Source organism: Columba livia, chromosome 2, assembly GCF_036013475.1.
Source record: "Columba livia isolate bColLiv1 breed racing homer chromosome 2, bColLiv1.pat.W.v2, whole genome shotgun sequence".
NCBI classification, from domain to species: domain Eukaryota; kingdom Metazoa; phylum Chordata; class Aves; order Columbiformes; family Columbidae; genus Columba; species Columba livia.
Genome location: NC_088603.1, coordinates 90,083,615 through 90,110,335, shown reverse-complemented (window position 1 = coordinate 90,110,335; position 26,721 = coordinate 90,083,615). Strand labels below are relative to the sequence as shown.

Sequence of the window (26,721 nt, the reverse complement as noted above, 5' to 3'; positions counted from 1 at the left end):
GGGAATCAGCGTTGTGCCAAGCGGCTGGGACACCAGCGCAGTGCCAGGTGCCAGCTGCTGCCAGGAGGGCTCTTGCCATGGGGGACAGAGAAGGAACCACATGCTGCCCTTTGCATCAGAGTTTGCTTTCTGGGCTGTCCCTGAGGCAAGGCAGCAGCACGCCACACCACGTAGCAAATTCTCAGGAAGCTTTGCAATCTGGTTATTCTAGTCTGCGACTGCAAACACTAGGAAATCAGTTTTCTTTATTTATAAATTAGAGGTGCTCCATATTTATTTTTCTGAAGGAACTCTAAAGAACTACTTTGTATTCTTAACGCCCTGAACCGGAGGTAATTTTAACACTGTGCATTTTCTGGATACCTGCAGATGACTCACCTGAAGAAAGGGAGTGTTGTTTCATTTTAATTATATCATAATTTATACCACTCCCCTTGACTGAGATATCAGGGTGAGGAGATCTGGCAAGCCAGGAGAAGACTGAGAGATAAAAAGGTTCCAAAGGTTAATCAACCACCTCATGTTAGGCACAGGGTATTTAAAACACGTGACGGACTTCTTCCTTCATGCTTTTAGGGGCCAGTAAACAGCAGGTTCCTGTGAAGCTTCATGTAGCACCAGTACAAGTGGCTAGATATAGGATTAAGATGCAATTAGCCACATGTTCAATAAGAAGAAGGGAGGAAATGAGAGAAGAAGGGTTGTCTAAAACACCCAGTCATTACTACCCATGTTTGTAAGTGATGTGAAAGACTCGGAAAAACCAGTTGGAGCCAGTAGAAAACCTCTCATTAATATCGGTAGGCTTTGGATCAGGCCAGTGATGTTCTCCAGATAATCCATAGTTCCTCCACCCCTCTTTGCTGGCCAGTTTATCCAATCCCTTCCTTGTTAATTCAAGGAGAGTTTTTCTTGTTTCTAATTATGTCTTGCTTACAGGCGCAGGGTGAGGAAGGCAACTGCAACCCTTTCTAAAGAGAGGAGCGTTACCCAATCTTGTCCCTGCATTACCATGTCTGTCCAATGACACCAACAATGAACTTCGTCTCAGCACAAGTTCTCCTGGATTAGTACCACAGGACATCTCTGGAAGACCTCCATTCCTCTTCCTTTGCCGTACGCAGTTAACCCATATTTTCTGGAAAGAAGATAAGCAGAAGGATTGGTCTTAAGGTATGTTAGCAAACAGAGAGAAAATTATTACTGTCTCATAACTTATTGATATCAAGGTGTAAAATTTCTGAAATGTATGAAGGGAGAGGTAAGAAATCTTTGCTGGCGTCAGAAGGGCAGGTGGTGGGGAAACCACTCTCCACATCAGTGATTGTGTCATGACATGCTGATGGCTAGGAAAAAATGCATTGTACATGATGCCAATGCAAGTATACCCAGAGAGAATTCCTCATGGTAAGTCATTTATTTATTTACCTGTTCACATTTGTAGCCTTGGTCTGAATTGTTTATAAGACTTCATGTACATCGGTCTTCAGACTTCATCTGCCTTCTTCAGATGCTTTCCTGACAACAGCATTCATTGATGCTTTATCCTTCAGGGGTATAAGTCTCAAATTAATATAATTCAGTGGTTTCAGCAGGTTCATGAAGTCTGCATTTCGGATGGGAATGAATAAAATGTATGCCTTTGGGGGTGCAGGTAGTAATTTAACAGCATGCAGCTATGTTCAGTTCATGAAGAATTCCAGAGATTATATGTCAAAGAATCTCATTTTTTTCTAAACAACCGAAGAATATGACTTAAGTGTAATATTGGCAAGTTTTCACATGCATGTAATACTTTCTGTGCTTTAAGATGTTATTTAACTAAGGCAATCACAAATTAAGTAACTCAATAGAAACAGCAGCAGCAGCACCAAGTCTGCTACTTTTCTGGTTTTGCATGAGTACACTTGCATCTGTCTCTATCTATAGCATATTAATTTTTATTTAAGTACAGAACCAAGTCCTCTTTTTATTTATGTTGCTATCAATCAGCAGTAACTGCTTTAAATGAAAGGTGCATCGGGTGATGCAAGTGTGAAATTAGAATTACATAGGTAACTATGAAATACTACAAAATGTATGTTGATATTTATCCATCCCGAAACTTGAAAATGAAACCTTGAGATACCAGTGCCTCCAAACCATGGGAACTTTCTAAATTTCAGAGAAAGACTGTACTGAAAAAATCTGTTTTAAAGTGGTAGAAGTTTTAACCCAGTCTGTGAGCTAAATATAGTTGTGAACGTTGTTAAAAAAAGCTTATCTGAGACAGTGTTAAATATTTATAGAGAGGACTGTGAGTGGATATAATTCTGATTATAGTTTGGCTACATTATATAAAGGAAAATAGAAATAGCCTTCTTGAAATCGAAACCCTGGTATTGAGTATTCAGTACAGACACAGCTCACTTGCGGATTGTTTTCTAAGGGCATTTGGTGACCAATTTATCTCGAGAGTGACCTCAGCAGTTAGTAGCTGCAGCCCCAGACGAAAGCCCGTGTTTTGAAGGCGGCGGGCTCTCCTTGCTGCCACTGCCCACAGCTCCAGTTGTGTGGCTGGGAGGAGAGCTGGGCGCCATGCGGGGAGAGGCGCGGCCTGGCTGCGGCGGTGGAGCCCCAGGATGCTGCATAGGCCGTGCACACCGTCAGCAAAACTGGTAACGTGCCGTGTCCATACCTTACAGAGAGAGCAAGAGCTTTCTCTTTTCTTCATTGCTGCCATAGACCATGCATGGAATGTCCATTCTGCCATCTCCTTGTCAGTCCTGCCCGGCTTTATGAAAGCCTGACCTGCCTATACCTGAATGACTGGAAGAGTGTCATGCCAAAGTAAAGTGCTCTGCTGTGACTTTATGTCGCTTCTAAATGAACTGTTTTCAGACCTCTGGAAAGTTATTCAGGCAGCAGCCTCATTAAGTTTCCCTTTCCACCATTTCTGCTAGGCTGAGAAGTCCAAGGGCTCTGCTTCTCTGCCACAAAAACACTGAGACAGAAGGTAACCCTAAGCATAGAACAACGTGGTTTAATGACAGAAAGCAGTAAAGATGAAGAGACTTTCAGTGGCACCAGTATTTAGGAGGCTGTGAGTCACTTCTCTGAAATGCCGCTTTGACAACCTCATACTCTCCTTGGCAAGGCAAACAAAGAGCAAAAACCTCACAGTGAGGAAAGGCTGTAGCTGGGTCACCCTGACCAGCACGCTGAGCGGGATTGCCCAGCCCCATACAGTGAAGATAACATTTACATAAATTTGTTAATGTTTTGATTCTGATTTGGTTTGCAAGCTGGTCGAGACTGCCCAGATGCTTTTTCCTGTCATATGTTATGACATGGTCTTAAAGACTAATTTTATATTTTCCCTGGATAACAGTATTGTCTTCTCTGACACTGTTCTCAGGTGAGTATGAGTCATGAAGCTCTTTGATTTAGGGAAATATCTTACATTACCATCTTGCCTAGGAAGGTTCTTACTGCAGCTGAGCCCAAGAACATGAGCTCTGACCCAGCTGGTGAGGTCAGTAGTCTGTTCGGGTAAATATCCTTTCATTAATGTCAGTTTAATTGCAGACTAGGCCTGGGGTTTCAACTCCTCAAAAAAGTTCTTGTAAAATGAATGGTGGAAAAGAGAGGATATAAAAGGCTATTTGTCCAAAGTATATAGAATGAAATGTTAGGGGAAAGCAACAGACTATAAAACTATTGGGGAAAAAAAAAGGAGAATGGAAGAATAAGCATGTAATCAACACCCAACTTTTAAAATAAAATCCCCAAAGGTCTACACTTCTTAGATTCAAGACTGTGTCAGCGTATTAGAGACATATCAGCTTCAGTCTGGGTTATGCTGATGTCTGCCATGTCCACTTTTAGCCACATTTAAAATAACCTGTTTTTAATTTCCTCGTGGCTGCGTCATTCACAGAAATTCCTCTCATTCTATTTACATCGTGGTTTAAAACCATTTCCCCATCTCTGTTCATATGCACCACGTTCCCCGCCCTGCGTGCGTGCTCTGAAATACTCTCCAAGGCAAAAGGAACCTCCCTTTCCAGAATATTTTTACCTGGCGTGACAGTGCTCAACCTGCCCTGCAGCAGCATCGGGCTGGCGCTGCATCACGCGCCTGCTCGTCTGCCGTGCTGCGCCGTCCCTCTCTTCACCGTGCTGCTTTCCAGACCACGCTGAGGTCAAGCAGGGGTTTCCTCAACAGCCTTTTCCATGCAGAAGCTGGGAAAGAGTCTCCAGATTTCTCCATCACGCTCCCATTCCTTTTTCTAGGTATAATAAGGCCAAATACCCTCCAAACTCTTCATGGACTTCAGTAAGTTTTGGGAGATAAAAGGAAAAAAATCTCTGAAGGGATCTATCTTTCAGAACAGAACAGGTTGTGAGATAAAAAGACAAAGGGCAAGTTTCAGTATTTCTGCATATGCAGGAGCTAATTACCTTATAGCTCAGAAATAATATTAACTATCCCAGCTGAAGCTACATAAACCTTTATCTGTATCCACGCGTACTTTCAGATGGCTTCTTTGTCATGTTTTCCGAAATTTATTATCTTTTTTGGTTCTTTCCATGGGAGCCTCAATTGACATCCCAGATGTCTTTCACTGAGTCTCTAAAACCGTGAAGAAAACTAAAATCTATGTTCCAAAACCCCAGGTTGTCCAGGGCAGAAACTGTCCTTGCTGCCTTCTAGATGCTGAACAAGTATAGTCTGGTACCGAATCACAAAGGCGGCTCCCTGCGTGACACAAGATAAGTAAGACGAACAACAGATGAACTAGAATCATCTCACTGATTTACTGTCTGACTATGGACAGAGCCAAGCACAATATCCTTGTTTCCCCGGTGCCCTTCTAAAGCAAATTCAGCCTCTTCAGTGGCATTTGATAATGTTATGTTAGTCACATATAGACCAGCGACGACTTCGTATTTGTTCAAAACTACTCATCATTTTTATTCCTTATTTTGACATGTTCCTCTAAAATTGATGTTGTTTGATCACAATTGTTTCAGGTTCCTAATAAAAATAGGACCTGTAGGGCTAAATCCCAAAACAACTTTCTGAAGAAGGGTGGCTCTGGGACTCAATGGGATGATCTATCAAGCCCCGAAAATCTCATTTCCTTTTTTTTTGCCTGTGGATAGCAAAATAAAAGCATTTGTGAGCTTGGGGCTACACAGCTCTAATTGTTATAATTGCATAGCCAGGAATTTTGCAATTGTACATTAAATCAACTTTCTTTCGGGGACTAATGCTTAAATCGCAATTTCTAGGTTGCTTAGAATGGGAAAAGGATTTATGTGGTTACAAATGTGTTTGCTATTAACTAAACCTACACCACATTAACTAACTTCCATTCACAATCTTTTCCTGCTATAAATTCAGGGTTCTTGTATTTTTGCCTTATTTTAAGCTCAAACCTGTTTTCCAGTTCCAGGATGGTTCTTAAACAGCTAAATCATAGGAAGAGATACGTGCTAGACTAGAAAAAAGGCGCAGTTAACCAGTGCATGTTAGCTAATGCTGAGCTAATTTTAACGTCTTTTTGCTAAATTAGAAACAAATTCTTTGGTATTAGACTTGTCTTACTAGATTCCTTACATGTTCAGTTAAGTTTATACTATACATTCAAATTCCTGAAACATCTCAGGCCAGTTCTAGCAGAAGAATGTAGTCTTAAAGGTTTGATTCAGTAATACTGCTAGCAGTGAAGGTGAGGAAAAGCAGGAATAATGTTTTGAAGACTGAAATTTGAAATCACACTGGTGATTAGTGGGTTTTTTTAATTTTATTTTTGAAGGCCTAAACTATTCTGCAGCAAGGATTTTGTCATCTAAATGACTTAATATTAGGAAATCTATTGAGGAGGCACATCTAAATGGAGATATAGCTATACAGACAGGAAAGGGTTAAAAACCTGTCCTGTGGGGGACTGAACATGCTCAGTCTCGCAGACATTTTATGAGATTGGCCAATACATGCAGCCCCTCTCTGAACTAATGCCCTTTGCCTAAAAAACGAGCATAGCACCCTGATTGTGGGGATTACAATGCACACTAGAAATGCCCCCTTTGCCCTTTTTTTGAGAGCTGGGCCCAGTGCCAAGGATGTTGGAGAAAGGCAGATTCCCATGCCATATCGCGGAGTGTTTTCCCCGCATTCCACTCGGCTTTTCCGTCCGCTAAATGGGACTGAAGAACTGGGGCCGTGGGCAACAAGTGGTGCCACTCCTAGCGCTCTGGAGATGCATTAGGATGACGATTTTGGTGATTAATAGGCTTTTGCTCTTTTGCTGTGCTATATAAAAAGAAGTGAACATAAAAAGCAAATGCGACTTTGTTGTTTCATGCTTCGTTATGACAGCCTTTATATACCCCCAGAATGGTGTTTTGTAGGACTTAGAAAGGAAGATGCTATCAAACAGCAAACATGTATGCGATGCTGCTAGAGAGCAAGCTAACATGAAGTAGTGAAGTCACTAGGAGAAGATGAGTGAAACTGGAACAGCAGCAGGACCACAAATGTGCAGACAAGATACTGAGGTGTTTTCTTCATGAAAGAAGAGCTGAAGGAAGGGGTCAGTAGCAGTGAGAGCGTCACAGGGCCCACCAGTGGGTGTGAGAGGCAGGGGTGGGAGAGGCAGGAGCAGGAGGGATGCAGGCTGAGCACATCCCTGCTCAGGTGCTTCACAGCAGGGCAGAAGTTACAGCTGAAGCAAGGAAGTTCACTCAGGTTCTTGAAGAAACCAGAGCTGTGTAGTTTGCTAATGATGCAGACAGGGGAATATTAGGTTTTGTGCTTGTGCAGCTTTAGCATCTATTGGAAGATAGGGAAGAGTTCATTTAGATCTAGGAGCAAGAAAGCAAGATGAAAAATGATGGAATAGATGACGAATAGAGCTATGAAATCAAGTTCCTGTGATTTAAAAGATCACCATTCATTTCTGGAGTTATGGTAACTGACAGCGTGCAGACTCTGAACCAATCCACTTAAAAAATAAAGTACGTAAGCTAGCCTATTTATTTTCATAAAGGTGCAAATTAGGAACATGCATATGGCTCATTACTGTGGTGTGTGGCTCAGATGACCGGGGTAATTATTGAACTGCGGCAATTCAGTCAACTTCTACCCATGGTAACAGGGACATTACAGACCAATGTTTTGTTTCTGCAAATTAGTATTTTTGTTTCTGTACCTATGGTTATGACACTCAGCTGCCTCACTTGCCCTTAGGCCATCTGTATACATCAGGGACGGAGGACCAGAAAGAAGCATGTGCTGAGGAGATGGGAATTAAGGGGAGACTTCAAGCTGTCAAAGTGAGAGAAGACAAAATTAAAGATGACTATACTACAATAAATGTTCTGTTATACATTGGGGTAAATGCATCAAAACAGGTATTTTGATCATAATGCAAAAGCCTCAGTACAAAACAAAGGTGGATGTTTACAGTAATATTTCATTCATGTCATACAGAAAAGATGAATGTGTCCTTTTCCTTTCTGTTACTGGCAAATTAATCCAATGTTTGAATGTTCCCAAATATTTACAATTTGCCTGGGATGGGAGTTTCTTGCAGATAGCAATGTCATCGCTTGCATGAAGCTTCTGACCCAGATTTGCTAAGTCTTGCTTGCTGAGGAAGAAACTCTCACTTTTGGGGCCAGAGAATCTGATTGTATTTACCCTGGTCACTGAGCTGGGCGAGACACTTTCTGACGGGCAGAATATGCCAAGATATGAGCGCAAGCCTGACAGGAGGGAAGGGTTTGGGGAAAGAGATGACCATTAACTGGAACCTGGGGAACTGTTGCTGAGGCAGACAGGCGACAGGCGAGTCTGGCAGCATCTCCCTTTCCCCTTGCAGTCTCTTGTTGGAGTTTCTCACTGTCACTTTGCTTAGCCCGATTGCTCCTGTCTCCCTGTCCCTGCCTTAGCTGGTGGCTTGACCTGTCTGCAGTGTTTGCATCCTCCAAACCATGACCAGAAAAGCAAGGTGAACCAAACGGAGAGGGCTGGCGGGGAGCAGAGAAACTCCTGAAAGGTCCAAGAGAGGCCAAGGTGGCCAATGCAGAGCACGCACACACTGCAGTAACATAAGCCAGGCCCCCCGCCTCCAGCTTGGTTCTCCTTTCACACGCAAGCCTAACAGTTGCTCTCCTGGGGGAAACGGCGCGAGGGGAATGTTTCCGAAGCAGCATGCTGAGATTTTAACGTGCCACCTGCATCGCCGCCAAGGCTCTGCCGCCAGGCCCGTCGCACTATTCGGGGTGCATGGCCCAGGGTGCAGGGGGCCCCGCGCTGCCTGCCCCAGTGATGGGCTCGCACCGCTGGCTTGAAACATCCCGCAGAAGCCTGCCTCGCCGTGCCTGCCCCATCACGGCCCTTCAGCCCCTCTCTGACCAAAGAAGCTACTAATTTTAAGAGAGTTGTCTGCGTCGCCTCGAAGAAAATAAAAATAAAGGTAACAAGAAGCAAGGCATACGTGGCAACGCTAGGTGCTGGGCCGGGTGTGCGGCTCACGAAAAGCCTTAGTTCCCCGCGGGACTCAGCCTCGGGGGACAGCCGCCCGCCAAGCTTTGGCTTCTCCAAGTTTATGGCAAGAGAGGTGCAGGAGGGTTTGCTGAGCTGGTGCTGGCCGGGGGGTTTGTCGCTTCTCTCTCCCACGGGTTTTCCCATCCGCTCCTGTCCCCCTCCGCGGCGTGGGCGGCCGCCCCGGCAGTGCCCGCGGGGGCAGCCGCCGTGTTTGCATTTGTCCCGGCCAGTCACATGGAAACGGCTTTGCAGCGCCCCCGCCCCCGCCCGCACTCCCGGGCTGTCCGAGCCGCCGAGCGGGCAGCGGCCAAGCCGAGCCGAGCCGCGCCGCGCCGCTCGACCCCGGGCGCAGCCCGCCCCGCCGCCCCGCTGTGCCCCTTCCTCGTCAGGCACAGCCGAGCTGTCAGTACCCGCGGCGCGGCGTTGATTCCCTGCCGGCCCGGTAAGGCGGGCGGGGGGCAGCGAAGGGCCGCCGTGTGCCGCCTCGGCGGGGCATCCCCGCCCGCGGCCGGGCTGGGGAGCGGGAGGCGGCGGCGCCCCTGGGCAGTGCCACCCGGCGGCGGTGCAGGGCGGGGAGCGGGGCCGGGCGGGAGAGGTGGGGGTGAGGGAGGGGGCGAGGCCGGCTCTCACTCCTCTCTTCCCTCCCTCTCGATCCCCCCCGCCGCCGACCTTCGCTGCTGCCCCTCTGCGGGACCGCGTCCGCACCGGCCTGTCCCTTAAGAAGCGGCGAGGGAGGCCCGGCCATGGAGACTCTTGTACGCCCCGGGGCCAGCAAGCCTCCCAGCGGGTAAGCCACCCGCCGCGACCCGGGACGGGCTGGCCGTCGCTCGCTTCCGCGGGCAGGAGCGACTCCGGGCAGCGGCAGCAGCCGCCGGCCGGCCGGCCTCATTGCCTTCCGTCCCTCTCTCCTTCCCCCTCTCGGGGCTGCGAGCTGCCGAGGTCGGATCCGGCGCACAGGTGTCCGCGCCCGCCGTGCCGGGGGCAGCCCGCCCTGGAGACGCTGGGCTGGCGACGGGTGGAGTGAGGGGGCACGGCCGGGGAGCGGGGCGGCGGAGGCAGGGAGCGGCGGGGTGAGCTGGGATGAGGAAAGGTCAAGAGCGTGAAAAGGTGTCTGCTTCGCCTTTCCGCTTTGGTAGGGGCGTCCGGACCCCGCTGCCGTCGCTGTTGCTCTGTCTGCAAGACCGGGGAAGTTGGAGAGCGGGGTTTGCGTTTGGGGTTGGTTTCTTGCAGAGGGTTGTTCGGGCCGGCCAGGCGCGCTCCGGCCCTGCGGGGCGGCAGGCAGCCGCCACTTGCCGCTCCCGTCCCGGGCCACCGCAGTTCGGAGCGGTCGGGGGAGGCGGGGGGCTGCGGGTCTTGGGGTGGATCGGGCCGGCGGACGGGTCCGGGGAAGCCCGCGGCCGCAGGCGTCGCTTCTCGCCCTGTGCGCCCGTCTGCGTGTGTGTGAATAGCTGCCAGAAGCCTTTGAAAGGTTTATTGAGCTGTCCCAGCCGTGGGTCCCTCGGCCTTACCGCACGGCCGCAGCACAGGAAAGAAAAGCGTTGCCAGTCTGGGATTAAAAATGCCGAAAATTGCCAGGTGTGGGTCGGTGACCGCGGTGCCGGCCGGGCCCCGGGCGGGCGCTGGGCGGCTGCCGGCTGCAGCTCCCAGTGCCTCCTGCCTTTGGTGACAGGCACCGCTCTGGCAGCAGTAATGGTAAACAGCGATCAGCCCTAGCGTAAAACACAGGTGGATTCGGGTTTTTTCAAGAGAAGAAGTAAATACAGAATATGCCACCAGTGAATTCATTAGTCCATTAATTAAACGATGAGAGCAGCAGCAAGAGGAAGTCCTAAGTGATCTCTTTTGTCAGAGCAGAAGCTGGGCAAGTTTTAAGAGCTGTGCTTGGTGCAATTTACTGCTCTACTTCACACCGTCTGCACGGGCTGAAAAAGACTGTGATTGCTTCAGCAGCGATTTTAGTTCTAACGTTTATGTCCTAAATTAATTTTCAACTAAATAGATGACAGCTCTAAGTAGGTGCTAGTGGGCTACTGTAGTTTTGTTAGGTTTTATTTCCTCAGTTTCTGTGTTTGATAGGAGGTCTTGTAGTGCCTAACTCAGAAAGTAGAACAGGGAGGTATGAGTGAAGATGCCATTATAGAGCCATAGTAATGAAACCGTATGCTGCAATGTTGCTTTGACTTGCAGAGCATAACATAGCTTGCTACTCTGTAAATAAAATGCTTATTTTGAGTTGAAAATGAGCCTGTTTGATCGTGACCTTTTAAGCCTTTATAAAAACAGTGGAAATAATGTGCCTCCCCTCTCTGTTTAGAGAGTAATAGCATAGCTGCTTTCTAAAATTCTGATGAAGAGAAGATCTAGGATGCCAATTTACACGTGTGCTTTGAACTAGCATTTCTCAGATGCAGTGCTGATTAAAAATTTGTCTTGATTGCTAGGTATCCAAAGATTCATTAAAGAGTTTGAATTTGGAACGAGAAAGTGTAAAGTCAGTGCATCTCAAAGATGAGCACTGGAATCTGAGGGAATTTCTGAACAAACCTCCTCAATCCTACGTAGCCATTTTCATCTGTGTAAACTTAGATATCACATGTATGAGCAGGAATTACAGAAACTGCATTAACTTCAGTCACATCGCTCCTGATACGGCTCTAAGAGGCTAATCCACTTGTAAGGTGAAGATGTGTTTGCGATATTGTATAGCAAAGCGCGTAGGTGCTAATCCGCTCCTGTGGAAGCTGGTGGCAACACTGTGTGCACTCATGGAGACTGCCTTTCTGTTTCCTCTGAGCTGATTTCAGCCTCAAAATACTGCTCATTGTCTTTTCTTGCAAGTCAGAGGTTCCCAGCCTGGAACCCCTGAGCAGCCTGGTCTAGTGGAAAGTGTCGCTGCCTGTGGCAATGAGGTTGGAACTAGGTGATCTGATCTTAAAGGTCCTTTCTGACCCAAACCATTCTGTGATTCCATGTGCCTGTGCTGTCAGCAGTGGGTTTCACAGAACAGTTAGTAATTCCCAAGTTGCTAATGTCTGTACTGGCAACTGGTGGATATTTGGTCCATAATCAGGTTTTACTCGTTCAGTGAGGAAGTCCAGTAGGGCCAGGAAAATGCAGCAAGAAGACAGCTTCATCTGTTCTTGGTTCCTGTGCGAATCCAGAGGTGAGCTGCGTCTATGGAGCGTGCCCAGGGAACGCTGGCTTTTAAGGCCACTGTGGCAGAAATACTTTCCTTTCATGGCAGAAATGCTGTGTGCATTTCCAGCTAATTGAGTTTCAAAACTTGCAGGTACGAAAGCAAGAGGTTAAAATAACTGCAGCTTCACAGTTTTTAAGAAAATTTGGACAGAGTTGTTTTGTCTCTATGTAAATCATTAATGCAACTTTACGAGTTTCCCTTGTTAAACAGTGAAAAAATGTATCGTTTGGTACAGGGTAGAGCAGCTCTGCTGTGTGCTTTACACAGATAAATTAACCGCATGTGTTTCATGGCACAGCCACTTAAGAACCGCACATTTAAAAGCGGGATACTGTTTTCATTTTGTTTGGCAAAGAAAAAATGCAGTTTGTGCTGGTGTTGCAAGGTTTTTCACATTTCTCAGTTTCAAAAATAATTGTACACTTCAGTACGAAGAATTTTATTATTACTCACTGCTAGGCACAAGTTTTGTAAAGCTTTACCAGGTCCATAATGCTTTATTTAATTAACATTTAATTTAGTTTATGAAGATGAACTTAAGACAATCAGTAGCAGCAGCAGAAATTAGGATTTATTATTCTGTGATCATGCAACAGGTGCTAAAAGAGAGAAATACGCTAGTTTAAAAGCTACTGCTTTGGTGGCTGCATGTGCTCTTCATTAGGGAAAGCAGCAATAGGCCTCTGTGGGTGTCTTGGTTGCTGACTTTTTTGACTGTAGAGTAGTGTCATTGACCTACATTGGTTGTAAGTGGCATAGGAGGCTCAAGTCAAAAATGAGACTTGCAGGATCGGTTCTTTTCCGCTCCGTTAGGAGCTGCATAGAGTGCAGAGCATCTTCCCCTGTCACTGAAAGCATCTCCACCTCCCAAGGAAACCAGTGGTTCCTGGGTTCTTCTTCATGCCTTTACATCTGAGCACAGAAAAGCTTCCTCTGGAATCATAACAGTAAAAATTGCCTTGTTTTGTTTTACGCAATAGCAAGCATAGTTCTTTCACCATTACCAGAGCTTTATTTAAGGTGACATACCTCTACTGCCACAAAAATAAATACTTTGGACCCACTCTAGCTGTGAGAGGACGACAGGGCTAACACAGGGAAAGCCTCTGTGTTAAACAAGATATATGAATGCTTTCTTTAAGTAGGATCTTTATTTTCTGTGCTGCAGCTTCCTTCCCTAACAGGGCTTTCTAGTACTAACACATACAGGTACACCTGACACACTGACTTTGGAGGGACTCATGTGCTGGGTTGAAGTGACCCTGTAAGTCAGATAAAGGCTGTGAAACATCAATAACGCTTACATGCAGAACCTGGAAAAGCAAACCCCCAGGTACGGGGCAAGTTGTGGATCTCAACTTCTTAAAACTCTTTCCTTTTATTTTATACCACCTAGTTAAGTGGGTTCCTTTGTGAAACTGCACATCCAGCTTAAAAAAAAAGGGGGTGGGGAGAAAAAAGTTGTTATCATGCTTATGTTTATCATATTATTTGTAAAACTTGTCCTGAAAAGCCTGAAGGGATCTGTTGTCTGCAGAACATCTAGGTGAATGTCTGTGTGCCACTGCTTGCACTATACTCTGTCTCACCTTCAGATGTTACAAGATTTAGGGTATACAGGAAAAGCTAAATAAGTAATCTGTAAATCAAAATTGGAAAACTGGGCAATTTGCGTATGTTTCCCTTGCTTTGTATTTATATGAGATTTCAGTGTATTGTGCAGAGTACTGAACGGGAAAGAATGGTGACTGTAATTAGAAATGTGGAACAGCCACGTGGTACCTGCTTTGAAGGTTGTTGCCTGGGCCTGCTGCAAGAGTGACATTTGTGCTTTTGGCTTTATCCTTCGTGTTGTGGCTCAGTTTGTACATGCACTGCTCCCGCAGAGTTCAGATGGTGCTTCTTATGTGCACAACTGAGACAAGGGACTTCTCTGTAATACATTCTACTGGTATCACAAGCAACATTAGCCCTGTCGTCCTGTCACAGCTAGAGTGGGTCCAAAGTATTTATTTTTGTGGCAGTAGAGGTGTGTCACCTTAAATAAAGCTCTGGTAATGGTGAAAGAACTATGCTTGCTATTGCGTAAAACAAAACAAGGCAATTTTTACCGTGTTTTGCATCTCTATTTGAATATAACCGTTGACCTAATATACAGGAAGACTTTTGTGTTTTCAGTCATGGCTAATATCTCAGGATTGCTGAAGACAATTAATTGTAACAATAAGCTAAATTGTGAGATAAACGCAATGCAATCCAGTCCTGACAGCTGTTCTTTCTGAATTCCAGTTTCCTATTTCTCCTATCTTACTTTCGCCCTTTTTTTTCTCTTTCCTTTCTTGCAGAAATCTGTTAGTCTTGTACCAGAGTAGAGGATGAAATAGATAGCATCTTGAAGTCTCTTCTATTTCTTGGCTGTCTAGAAGGTTCAGGATTTGTTTTCACTCTCCTAATCATCTCTCATTATTTTCTTTCCCATAGATACCTTCAATGTTTTTTTTAGTCTTTTTTTTTATGCCGCTGCTGCCACTGGTAGATGAAATTGAGCCTTCTCTTTCGTGTTGTTGCCTGTCTCATTTGTTCTTCATATCTTTCCCTTGTGATTCCTGCTTCATTTTTTCTGCAGGTTTTGCTCCTGTAAGTTCACATCTTAGTCAAATTGCTTGTCGTTATGAAAGCGCTTTACTGCTCAGCAGGAGGTAGTGCTACATTTTGATGGGACAGATTTCACTTGCCAGCCCATCTGGGCAAGCCGCACCAATTACAGTGAATTTTCCAGGATGCTGCACTAGATAAAGTTGAGGAAAGGGAGGGTTAGCTACAGTTTAGAGCATTCACATGGGCGCAGTTTTAGATGATGCTAACCATTGAGGAAAGCAACTTCTTAAATATTCATTTTGAAGTCAGTTCAGTAAATACCTGGCTGCTTTGTGCATAGTTAATCTTGCTAGAGAAGTTATTTATCGTTTTTTGCTGAGTAATTTGGATCACAGTACAACTGATTAGGGTGAGAATGAAGGGATTTTTTTTGTCTTCAAGGGAATGAGAGTTTCTTGTACATGTGTATATATTCTTAAACATCTGTGGTGTTATAAATATTTGTTAAGACTCCTGTTGTCACAGACTTGAGTTATCTTGCAAACGTTTATGAAGGCTTCCTAACAATATTATTTTGGGTTAAAGAAATATATGTAGGAGACACCATTTTATTTATATAGGTAAAAGTGTGAGCACATTTACTTGACCAGCTCCAAAAGCAGACTGTGGCAGAGTTAGGGAAATACCTCGCTTCCCCTGAATCACAATTCAGAGCCTTAACAAGTGTTCCCCTGTGTCTGGCCTTTAGCTACTACTCTGTTAGCATTAGCAAGCACTTGATTTTCTGGCAACGACTATGTTCAGTATACTGCAGCTTTTTGTGTTGCCCTGGCATTGTGATTTCCATGAAAATTGACAGCTTTCACACTTTAATGCTGCTTCTAAGAGATGAAGGGGTCTGTACAAATTTATTTTTCTGTAGCAGCTTAAGCCAGTTCCTGCGTTAGAATTTGAGAATGGGAAAGACATAAAATCTGTTTTCAGCTAAAACTGTGCTTTAAAGATATTTTAAAAGCAGCTGCATTTCCAGCTAATGGAATTTAAAACCTTTATTAACATATTAATCTTCTTAATGTATAGAGTGTTTTCCAGAGCTGTTAGTCAACCAGTGAGCCAGGCTGCTTATCATTCAATAAGTGATGCTGGGAATAGTATATTGTTGTCATAGTTTCAGCATGAGAGTGTCAGCGATGAGCCAGGGACTTAACCCATGCCAAGGAGTGAGTCACAAGGATTGCGTGGCAGGGCCGCACTACAGTGGCACTAACACACAGCATTTCGTACCCCCTTTAGTCCCCTCACACCAGAAATGTCTTTTCAGTTTTGTTGTTCCTCCAGCTATTGAGTGGACTAAGACGCTGTGCATTTGTGCAGAGTAGTCACTGCAATCAGAGAAATGGGAAACAAAATGGATTGAGAATGGTTCTTTTTCTGTTTATGTTCCTTTGTTCTTACTCTAGCTTCCAGATAGAGAGTGCCCATGGAACAAAACATTTAATTTATTACTGCTGATGCTGTAAATTAAACGCGATATTTGCATGTTAAGCTATGTTTTATGTGTTCCTTCGGATGTGTTGTATGGAAGAGAGTTGTGAGTCTTGGGTCTCCTTTGGCAGTTTCAGTGATGAAGTGGAAGGTACTAAGTTTTCTCTGGTAATCAAAAACAGATGCAACCCTGGTATACTCTTCATTTTTTTTTTTTTAAGGCTGTGAGCATCATTGAAACAGGTAGGAGAGAGGTGTAAATGAAGTGACAACATGGTGTGGGCTAGGTCTGAGGTACTTGCAGAGGTGGCAGTAGACAGACTGCATTTTCAGGTTTGGTTCTGCAGCCTTCAGTGTCTTATTTTTATTAACGGTGGTTGGCCTGTGCAGTAGGTAGACGGCTGGTCTGTGCATTGCTCTGCCTCTGTTTCCATGTTACTGTGGCGTATGCAAAGAGAAGTGGCTCAGGAAGGTGTGACAGAGAGTCCCTCACCTAAGTAATAAGCAGCCAGGTGATTAGGGAGCTTGCTTACAGAAAACCCACTTTCAAAGACCTGCTTGGCACAGAAAGGGCTGAAGATTAAACCTGAAGTAGCTTTTACTACCTCAAATTGCCAGGACCACCCAACAGCCTGCCATCCTCACTTTTTTTTCAAGGAAGAAGCCAGATAAATGCAAATCTCGCTATTCCTGAAGCTGTTGCGTTGCAGTCAATGTTTCCGTAGTGAGCTCTCGCAGTCACCCAGAGGCTAGAAGAAAATATGGACTTTCTGAGCCATCTGCGTTTTGTGGTGCTAACACCAAAAACTTCCTCAATAAACTCAATAACATAAGCAGATAAGACACAAACTCATACCACAGAAGTGGAGCTTGAGGAAGATAATTACATTTTATGTTATCAGTGTTCTAAATATAGTCATATTGTAAGGTTCAACAGGAAGTACCAATCCAGAAGTACTTAATCACATAGGTGTTACTTTATGTTTTCAGCAAGAGTGACTAACAAGCAGTATGATTCTGTTTGCCGTATCTGTTTTCCTTCACTGTGTGTTGGGTTTAATTTATATTAATGCATGTTGCGCCAGTCAGCTGTTACTGATGTTTTATTGTGAAGTTGAGCCAGAAGGGTAGAGCTCTAGGTTTTAGGCTATCAAGGGTTAATCACTTCTTATTTTTTGAAGACCACACAAATGCATAGAGGTTCAAGATGGGTGACATCAATGGTTGATGAGATGCTTTCTGAATTTGCAAACATCGTTTTAATAAACATGTGTGTTACCATTCATAGTAAGATAATATAAACCATCTTCGTATTAGTACTTTTTCATTAATAATTTTTTGTGGTTTAATTCAACTAGAGAAGAACAAAATTCAAGGGCCTGCATATGAGTGCACTATTGATGATCAGTTGCTGCCACCTCCCAGGTCACTGCTGTTAGTCTGCCTCTCCTCTGAAAAGGCAGTTTGTCTTCTTGGGGTGAGACTGCTGGGCTTCTCCTTGGTATTTGAGTTACATGGTGTCAGAAGATGGTGTGATGGTGGCAGGAGGAGTTTGTCCTCCAAGGCTCTGTGGAAGTCTTCGTGCTGTGCGGTATGTAAGAGCCACCAGATGCAGAATCAGCTCAGTCAAAGCCGACTTCTCCAGGGACATAAGAGGAAAGCTGCAAAGAGCTCTGTTGTAGATTATCTAGATGACATTTGATTTAAAAGCGTGTGCCTTCCTTCCCACCCCACACATCCCACAGTGGGCATTATCCAGTGCTCACCCCACAGGTCTGATAGGAGCTATAGCAGTGGCTTTCTGGTGTAAGAGAAAATACAGTAGTGAATTCTTTTCAAGACCCTTTAAATAGCAATATTTCTTTTTTTTTCTATTGTGTAGAATTACAGAATAGAATATATATAAAAAATGGTATAGAATTATAGAATAGAATATATATAGAGAGAATTGTGTAGAATATATAGAATATATAGAGAGAATTGTGTAGAATAATAAGCATTATTTTTTCCTGCTTTAGTAGGTTCCAAAAATATAATAAAAGCTCTAAGTTGTTTTATAATATAACATATTTAATTTTTATTCTTAATTTGGTGCCTTGATGGCTTTTCTTTCTGTATTTTTCTTTGCTGTTTGAGGTGAGTATTTTGCATGTGCAGCAAAATTAAGCCCCTATGTAAATACAACAAGGGCACCATGTCTGATCTTAATGTGCATGGGATATGTGTCTTCCCTTCTGTTTTTGTCTGAGAGTGCCACAAGGGGCATTTCTGAAATCAGTAAACAATTTCAGCCAGATTGGAAGAAAAAACTGTTTTCTGTGCTTTTGTTCGATCTCTCCTCCTCTGGCAGTGCTTTATTTCTGAATGGTGCAGCAATGGTTCTGGGTGTTGATGCGGGAATGGATATCTTGATGTGAGTCCATATTGCTGCCTTTTTATTTTTTTGTGTCCTTTGAGTAACTTCTCATGGTACTTTTCATGGATACCGAATAAATTACTCCTGGGTTCCTTGGGGGAACGGCTCACGTTTCATGTTTCAGTGTCAGCACAGCTCTCTCTGCCCTGACGGGGTTCACGGTGTTGCTCGCGGTCGCTCAGCTGAACGCTCTGGTCTGTCCCTGCGGGGACAGGGCTTTCTCCTTGGGAAGCAGACCAGCCTTCGGCTCCTGCCATGATTAAAATCTTGGTATTGTGACACCTTCAGGTGCTCGTAAGACTGACTCCACCGATTCATTAAACACAGCAACAAATAGGTCAGATCATGTTGCTGAACTGCCAGTGTTGTAATTAACACGATTATTTATTTTGCTTGCTTTTAATTACCTGTGTTTCTCTGCCTGTGCTGAACTCAAGAGTCACTTGGTCATCTCATAGCAACTCAGAGGAGCATCACATGCTCAAATAATGTTACAACATCAGGTGGGCATAAACTTGTGCTTTTCAAGACACGCAGTCTTTTTACTGTCTTGTTTTCTGACTCCTTAAGGTCTGTTGTGCAGCTTCATTCCCTGGGTAGTGCCTTGTCCAGAGGGGGACAAACTGGGAGCAGTTTCTGTCCTCAGTGGGTCCCAGACCCTTTGTGTGCCCAGCAAAGCTGCGGGTCCTCCAGCTCTGGGCTGTGGGCTGTAGTGGATGTGCCTGAGGTGAGCCCGGCACAGAGGTGCTGGGGAGAAACCAGAGTGTGCCAGGGCATCCTCCCCAAAATCCATTGGGGCTTTTATAAACCAAAAGATAGCTCTGTCTGACCTACTTTAGTAAGTTGAGGATTGCTGTCTTCAGATCAGATCTGTTATTCCTGAATATGTGTAAATTACTTTCTTCTTACTAAACCTGGCTCTTCCATTGTGAGACAGACACAGATGTACCCGTGTGTGATGGACAGAGTCTCCAGGATCAAGCTTAAGAAATAAAAAAAGGACAACAGCTATGTCTCACCTTTTATGTGGCTAGTTACAGAAAAGTATTTTATCTTAAAATCAGAGATTTCTGGATTTTTCAAGTTACTGTGTATTTAGTACAAGGATAAAAAGTTATACTATAGTTTTAAGTAATAAATTTGTCTCTTCATTTCAAGTCTTGTAGGTTGTACCAACTTTGTAAAACTATCTAAGCATATTCCTAGAACTATGTGTTGATGATTAAACCATTTCATTACAAAAGTAAGGTTGCTTTTCTTCCTAACTTCTAAGCAAATACAGGATCATGAAATTCGCATTCCAACTCCTGCATGGATTCGTAAGAACAGAATACCTTCCTGAAAGAGCAGTTAGTTATCCTGCAACTAGTATTAACCCAGTTTTCAACCTCACAGGTATCAGGAAGCAGTTTTCTAAAGAACATGGATTATACTTTTGGTGAATTCTTCTTCTTTCTGAATAAAACAAATTGTGAATTTTGGAGATAATCAAATATCAATAGGTGCGAGCTGTTATTTTATTTCTTTGCTTTTAGTAGTTCTATTTTGCAATTAGAAAACAGTGTCTCGGTGGGTTTTAGCACTTGATGCCAGGATCACAATACAGGGTCATCCCTTTCTTGACTCAGCCGCGTTGTTTCTTTCAAATTCTTTTTAAGGTTTATTTTCCTTCAGTGTCATATAAGACAAGCCAGGGATTTATTTATTTATATTTTTTTTCCTGAGAAGCATCCTTTTTTAAAAAAAAAAATAAAAAAAAAATTAAGGGTATTAGCATAGTATTGTATAAAATGACTGTTAGGGGCTGGGCAGACTCAGTGTCTGTCTGTTCCCATGGTTTATTGGACTCTGTTGGGACGGAGAGGGAAAGTCTGCTTGCACTTGCCAGAGAGTGAAGAGCAGCAAAATCACTGGTTCATTGTTTAACACGGTATCAGAAACGACGCTTTGTTCAGCTGCTCCGAAGCAGCTTGAATTTATATGACCCGTTTAGCATGGAGGAGAGCAGGCATGGCTGTACTCCCATTGCCTTAACATTCTGTTTTGGAGCCGAAGGGCCTGTGGAGTTGAGTTCTGCTCTGCTTCACTTGCTGGTCAAGGTGTGCCGATCCCGAGCAGCTTGGCTGAAATCTCCGGGTCTGCTCCTGCATGGAACAGGTGGGAGAGGGACCAGCATGGGCTTCACTTGGGCAGAACAGTGAAATAGTTGTGGGTGCACCCTGCCCTTGTCTCTTTACTGGGGTTCTGGTTTATATTTTATCTTGAAGTAACAAAAGTTGTGTATCCCGTTATAAAAGACAACGGTGGGTTTGTGTGTTTAGGTAAAGATAGGTGAGTTTAATGCCTGGATTCTCCGTATTCTCCACCTCCAGTTGCTTTTCTTTATTTACATGATGGTAAACTTCAAAGTGCCATCTTTCTACTAGTACTTTACAGCTAAAGACTTCTTGGACACTAACAATGTATTGTTCATACTGGTTAAGGTGGTCACTTGTTTCTGTTCTCACTTGTTCTTTTTGCAAGATAGTCCTAATATTTTTTTGAAAAGCCCACAACTTCTCCTGCTGTTATGCCTGCCTTATTTAAGAATACTGCTCATGTATAGAATTGTTTATTGTTTATTATTGTGTATTCTCAAATTAGCCGTAGTTATTTTGGAATGTAATCTCTTCGCATTCAAGTGGTTAAATGTCATACTTTCTCCTATTAAAGTCAAGATCCAGGTCTACTGGAAAATATTTTACAAATATAAAAGTGCCTAAAGTATAAAACCTGTTTATACAGATACCGTGGGTTTCTTGCCATGAAAAGCACCGTAAATTCCCCATGCTGCTTCATTTTCATATGTAGTTACTTGGAAAGAAATATTGCTTGCGGTGCATTGCCAATTATTTATATACTAATTTGCTACCTGAGAATAATTTCAGATTTTAATATTCAGTTTAGTATTGAAGTGATAGGGGGGGAAAAAGGTCTTAAACTACTTCATATTTTACAGTTTAGCTTAAATTGACCTGGAAAAAACCTGACAACACTGAATTTTTTATTTTTGGGGGGGGGGTTATGGGGATCAGTGAGAATTAACCTTTTAAAAAAAAGTGGTGTATGTATAAACAGTTCTCAGTCATTGTTTCTTAATGTAAATTCCCACTTTACCTTGTATTGTTACAGGACAATATGTAAAATATTAAGCTGTCTTCATGTAAGTAGTCTCTGTGTGCAAAGCCAAATTTGAGTAGGAGGCCACGTACAATGACTGGGGGCAGAGCTCTGCTCTGCCATCGCTTGGGAGGATGTGCATGTCATCCTCTGGTACAGATCACCCCTTCAAGTCAATGGTCACAATAGCCGAAAAGGGAAATATATTTTCTTGCTTCTCTTTTGTAGGTTATCTTTTGTTCTTCGGGCTTTTGATGAGTCTCGGAAAAATAATCTAGCCTATGCTGTTTCTTTTTTTCCCCGAGCAGATGGTAATGAACATATCATTAGCATGGAGACTGAATTTTCTCTTCCTGGATTGGCCAAGAAATGGGGTAGGCAGGTTTACTTGGGAAAACGTGATGGGAAAGCTCAGATTGCAAAGAAACCCCTCATGCCCTGTTGAGCACCTGGCTATTCCTGGCCAAGAGCATTCGAGTATTTATAAATCTTTCATAAGCATTGTTTATTTGAAGACAAAACCCCAAATCAGCAGCAGGGGTTTTCCTGCATTAAATTGCTTTCACCAAGCATTATTTAAGGTTAAAACCTTAAAACTCCCTGGAAGGGCTTTTCTCAATTTTCTGTGCTGCTTTTTTTTCTTTTACCGAGGATACCGTCACCATGTACAGAAATAAAAGCGGTAAGTTCGGTGGCATTTAAGTGTACTATAGTGATGCAGTTAAGAGACTGAAAATAGTATTGTCTTATCTTCAAGCAACCAGGCAAATTTTCTTGTGAAATTCGGAGAACTAAATGGATTGGAGACTTCATGTTCTTTTTGTGCCTTCTGAGGTGCCTGTGATTTGTTCCTGGGGTGCTTATCACAGAAAACACCTCAGTTCTTCAGAATTAAATTGTGTAGGCATAGAGAGGTCCACACAGGAGCTGTTTGGGATGCTGCTTTGTGTGATGTTGCTGAGTGCAGCTGCTTGGGAGCTGTTCAGGGGAGGTTTAGGACACAGATGCTTCACGCAGGGCTTTAGCCCTCGCCTGCAGGTAGTCTCAGTACCAATGGGTAGCACAAGGGAGAATGAGCGTGTGGCGCTGATCCATTTACTGCCCGTAGAATGAAGTAGATTTTTCTTCGATCCTACTGGTTTGCTTGTCTCTCTCGGCATTTAAAAGCAAACGTGTGACTATTTTAGGATTCTTTGAAAATTGCAGCCTAGGTCTGAATTAATGTCTTCGTGTTTCACACGGAGTTGCAGATGGAAGATTAAAAGCAGTGCTTTGGGCAACATGTGTTGAGTAATATTGAAAATAAGAGCTACCACTTGGGACCTTGCTTTTGGAGCCAGCGTGTCCACTGTGTCATACAGCTGTGCTGTTCCTTCCAGAATTGTTCTGCAATCTATTTACATCGAGCAAATGTTGCAGTCATGGATGGATTTATGAGGATAATGATCTGACAGACCATGCAAGCTTATAGCTTATAAAATTTGCTGTACACAGGGAAACTAAGCGCGCCTCGATGAAACATTCCTTATTTATGGGGGTGGTACTGTGAGTTGAAACAGAATTTGGGAGGTGGCTTGTGTTCCTCAAAAAGCATGTGGAAGATGAGGAGTGAGGGATATCAGTTTTTATTGCTGCGCGGTAGGGTGCGGCCATGTTGACATCTGACGCAGACTCAAAATTACCTGAAATTCTGTATTGGCTTTACAGCTTGGTGCTTACGAGACACGGTCAGAGTGCTTCTGTGGTTTGGCAGTGGTGCCTGCCGATTTCACAAGTGATGGCATTCGGATCTTCGTGGTTTTATTAAAATTCTCTGAAAGTACATGTATGTCCCTGGGAGCTCAGAGTAAATAGAGAAAACACTGGAAAAAAATGAAGTTGTCCCTTGATGATGAAGTTTATTTCTCCTGGCCTTATTTTAATTCTCTCTCACAAGCTTCTAATTTTGTGACATGACAGGAGAATCGCACACTTGAATTTGTATCTGGAGTAAAGTTATCGCTGCTCGGGGGCTGCGTTATAGAAGTGTTGGAAGGAGCTCCCTCTGCCAGGGTTGGTGTCTGACGGCCATGCTCTGCTCGGTCTGCTGCTCTTTGGTCCTTCCAGGTCTGGTCTTGGCAGAGCTGTGACTGCCCAGGTGGCTTCAGCAGCGCTTTGGTGTCTCTAATGGTGTCCTGAATGCCAGTACTGGCCCATAAAGACCCGAACCCAGCAGCTCCAGGCAGTGTGTGTAAAGACACAGCTGGGCATATGATAAAGGGAAGGTTTAGAAGGGCACAGCGATGTAAATCGCTTTCCTTAAGCCGCTTGTCTCTTTTTTTCTTTCCCCCCTGGCACCTTTTGGTTCTCTGCTGTCTTCTCTCACTGGAGGTTCCTGTGCTGCAGAAAGCAGAGGGGAACAATGTGTTGACGAAATAACAAGTTAACCTGCGTAGGTATGGTAATAATCATAAAGTTTTACACTATTAGATGCAAATTTTACAATGAGTGTGTTTACAAACACTTTAAAACCTTTGGTTTAGGCTTAGGTGCGAGTAGAACTGCTTCTTTTTCTCGCTTTGTCTGATTCCAGCTCTTTTCAAACTTAGACAATATGACTGTATTCTAATGCATACATTTGTAATTAAGTAAAATTGCTAGCAAGCCATATGACCTCTGGTTACAGATCTAAATATTGGCATCAAATCACTTATTATGTCTGAGTGCGTCTCTGTGCTTAAGTCAGCCTGTAGTTCATAATGAGCCATCTTTATTACAGTTTGCATAAGTAAATGTATTCTAATAGATCAGTATTTCAATGAACACTTAAATGAGAGAACTGATAATACACTTATTTTTTTACACATAAAAGTTTTCCCTTTTAAATAGCATTTAATACTCATTCCCTTAAATTATTTTTGTCATGAAGTGGCTCAGTTTGCATGTATGTGTTCAGTAGATGGAGTTATATTGATTTAGTACTTCAGTACATTACTTTTTTCACCCCATCTAAAAACTTCTTAATAGTCAAAACAAGTGAATGTTGTGTAACTTTGTGATACCATTATATAAGTCATGACCTTCTGTTTTAGTAATGAAATTAAACGTAATATATAAAGAGCAGAGACCTTTTCATCTACAGAGCCAACTTACTGAAAGTTCAGAACTTTACTGGTGGCAGTTTCATTTTCTAGCACATCAGAAAGTAATGTTTTAATGTCTGAATCCCATTTAAAAAAAAATACACTTGTGAAAAATATGAGATTTTTCATTTCATACAATAAAAATACATGGCATATCTTGCATGTTTTGGTTTAGTAGTGAAAAAATTCTGGTTTAAATAACCTGCAGCAAGTTGCCTTTTAGAGAAAGAGGAGGGGAAACATTACTTTTTCTTTTTTTTTTCTTCTAGATTAAGTTTTAACATTTTTTTCCTCTTTCAAATATTTCCTGAAATGACCAAATCAAAGAGACTTTTGTTCTCTGAAGCCTGCTTTTGGTTAATTTGATAGAGTTTGATTTACCTACTTAATCTGAACCATGCCTCCTCCTTATCGTGTAAAGTCGCTTACTGTTGCTAAATATACCCGTGTATTTTAAAGAAGCAAAGCCGTGCGTGAGTACGACCCATTCAGAGCAGGGTTGTGGGGTAGGGAGGGACCTGCTGGTAACCCGAGAACAAGAGCAGATGCTAAATTAGCAGCTGGATCGTTAGTAACGAGCCCACAAATGTCTGCTGGGAAATGATCTTCTTTGGGCGCATGTAGCGTGGGTGTGTGGGTTATTCAGAGTTTCTAGCATCTAGTTGCTCTTTACTCATGACTCAAAGGCAAGTCATGGAGCCACGAGGAGCTTTATTTGTGGAGTGATTGGCGACTTGTTTTCATTGAAAGTACAGGCTGGATTTATAAATTGTTATTTTTGTGCAGTATTTTTTATTAAGACGTGAAGCTGGAAAGTGACGGCAAGTGCAAGGATATTACTGGAAGTATTTTAGTTACAGACTTAAATAAAAAACACTTTAAAAAAATGTGGAAAAGCCAATAATATCATAAGGGCATCATTAGTAATCGTAGGGTTATGTTCTCTTTCCACCTTTAACATAAATAGGTATCGACCATTGACCGCAGCCAGAAATAGATGAGATCGTGACTGGATGAGACCCTGCATTGTGACTGAATAACGATGGCTTGTAAGTGTATTAAGTCGTAGCAAAGCAGGAGAATACGAATAAATGAACTATCACCAGGGAAAACAAAACAAAACCAAACAACAAACTTAGGATAGTTGTCAGAAAAGTGCTATTTATCTGGGAGACAAAACTTTAGTTTGTCTAAGTCTCTGGCTAATAACGTGCTTTGAAATCTATGCAAATATTCAGTGCAGTTTGCCTGCAGTCTGCTCTTTCGTGCCCTCCAGCCCCAGCACACCTTTCCCACTGCAATACTGTTGACTCAGCTACGACAAGGAGTATCTGTCTGGCTTTACATTGAAAGCTAATATATTTCTTTATTCCTTAAACCAATGATTATGTATGTAGGTGTGTGCATCTACAAGTCGCCGTTATTGCACATTGAAGAAGGTTTTTGGGTTTTTGTTGAGCTTACCAACTTGGTGAAAATGATTTAATTTTCTGGTATAAACAGGTACAAAAATGATACAGACAGATAGAAAAATGTTACATGCAAACCATGACCCTAAGTGTTCACCTACTGTTCAAAAAGGTTTTGTGATTTCTTTCTTAATCGGAGAAAAAGGCCTTGCTGTGGAGGGGGGAAAAAGCTTTTCAGCTGACTAGTGTGACTCCACCAGTGACAGCCTTGTTGTCAGCAGCGTTATACTCAACAAAGTCAGTTTGTGGTGTTCTGAGACAGTTACAGTGATTTAAAACCTCTGAAAGGGAACAAAAAAAAACCCAAAATGAACCCACTCCAAACTCGTGTCAGGGCACCCACACAACAGTGATTTAACATTTAAAGGTGCTGCGTCCTGTTCAGTTCCCCTCCCCTGGTATTTCCTCCCCGGTGCCAGGAGCCGACTGAAGGTCAAGCGAAAGTTAAGGCTTTGGGGCTGGCAGTGAAGTTTTCGGTTTAAGATGTCAGGAAAGACTCCACAGGTTGTAAAGATGATTCTGATAGGAGCCCTCTTTAGATGCAAGTCTCTCGGCTGTTTCAGTGAGAGATGCACAAGCTGGATCCCCAGCTCAATACTTTCCTGTTCTGGAGAAGATGAAGAAGAAATTTTCGAACAACCGTATTTTTTTGAGAATCTTTTCCTGCTAAACAACCCAGCAAATAGACGAGGTCTTCCCTCCCCTTGCCTGAAGAATTAAGCATCTGTGTGAAA

General features: G+C 43.3%; 1 protein-coding gene and 1 long non-coding RNA gene across 15 annotated transcripts in view; one reads left to right on the top strand and one right to left on the bottom strand.

Moving 5' to 3' along the window:
* Positions 1–999: 999 nt before the first annotated feature.
* Positions 1,000–8,030, bottom strand: LOC135578572 (uncharacterized). Its single transcript, XR_010470358.1, has 3 exons — positions 4,061–8,030; positions 1,429–1,547; positions 1,000–1,138 (listed from the first exon to the last, which is right to left on the bottom strand). It is a non-coding gene; the product is annotated as an uncharacterized LOC135578572 (long non-coding RNA).
* Positions 1,044–26,721, top strand: part of COBL (cordon-bleu WH2 repeat protein) — a 176,290-nt gene continuing 150,612 nt past the window's right edge. For 2 of the 14 annotated variants that reach the window (XM_065052783.1, XM_065052780.1), the window contains exons 1-2: positions 8,794–8,981; positions 9,261–9,326. In XM_065052783.1, the coding sequence (XP_064908855.1) occupies positions 9,283–9,326 (44 nt within the window). In that variant the 5' untranslated portion in view covers positions 8,794–8,981; positions 9,261–9,282. Of the gene's footprint in view, positions 1,174–8,160; positions 8,469–8,652; positions 8,982–9,128; positions 9,327–26,721 lie in introns of those variants that run through there. The other 12 variants (XM_065052791.1, XM_065052792.1, XM_065052779.1 and 9 more) reach the window with 12 other exon arrangements.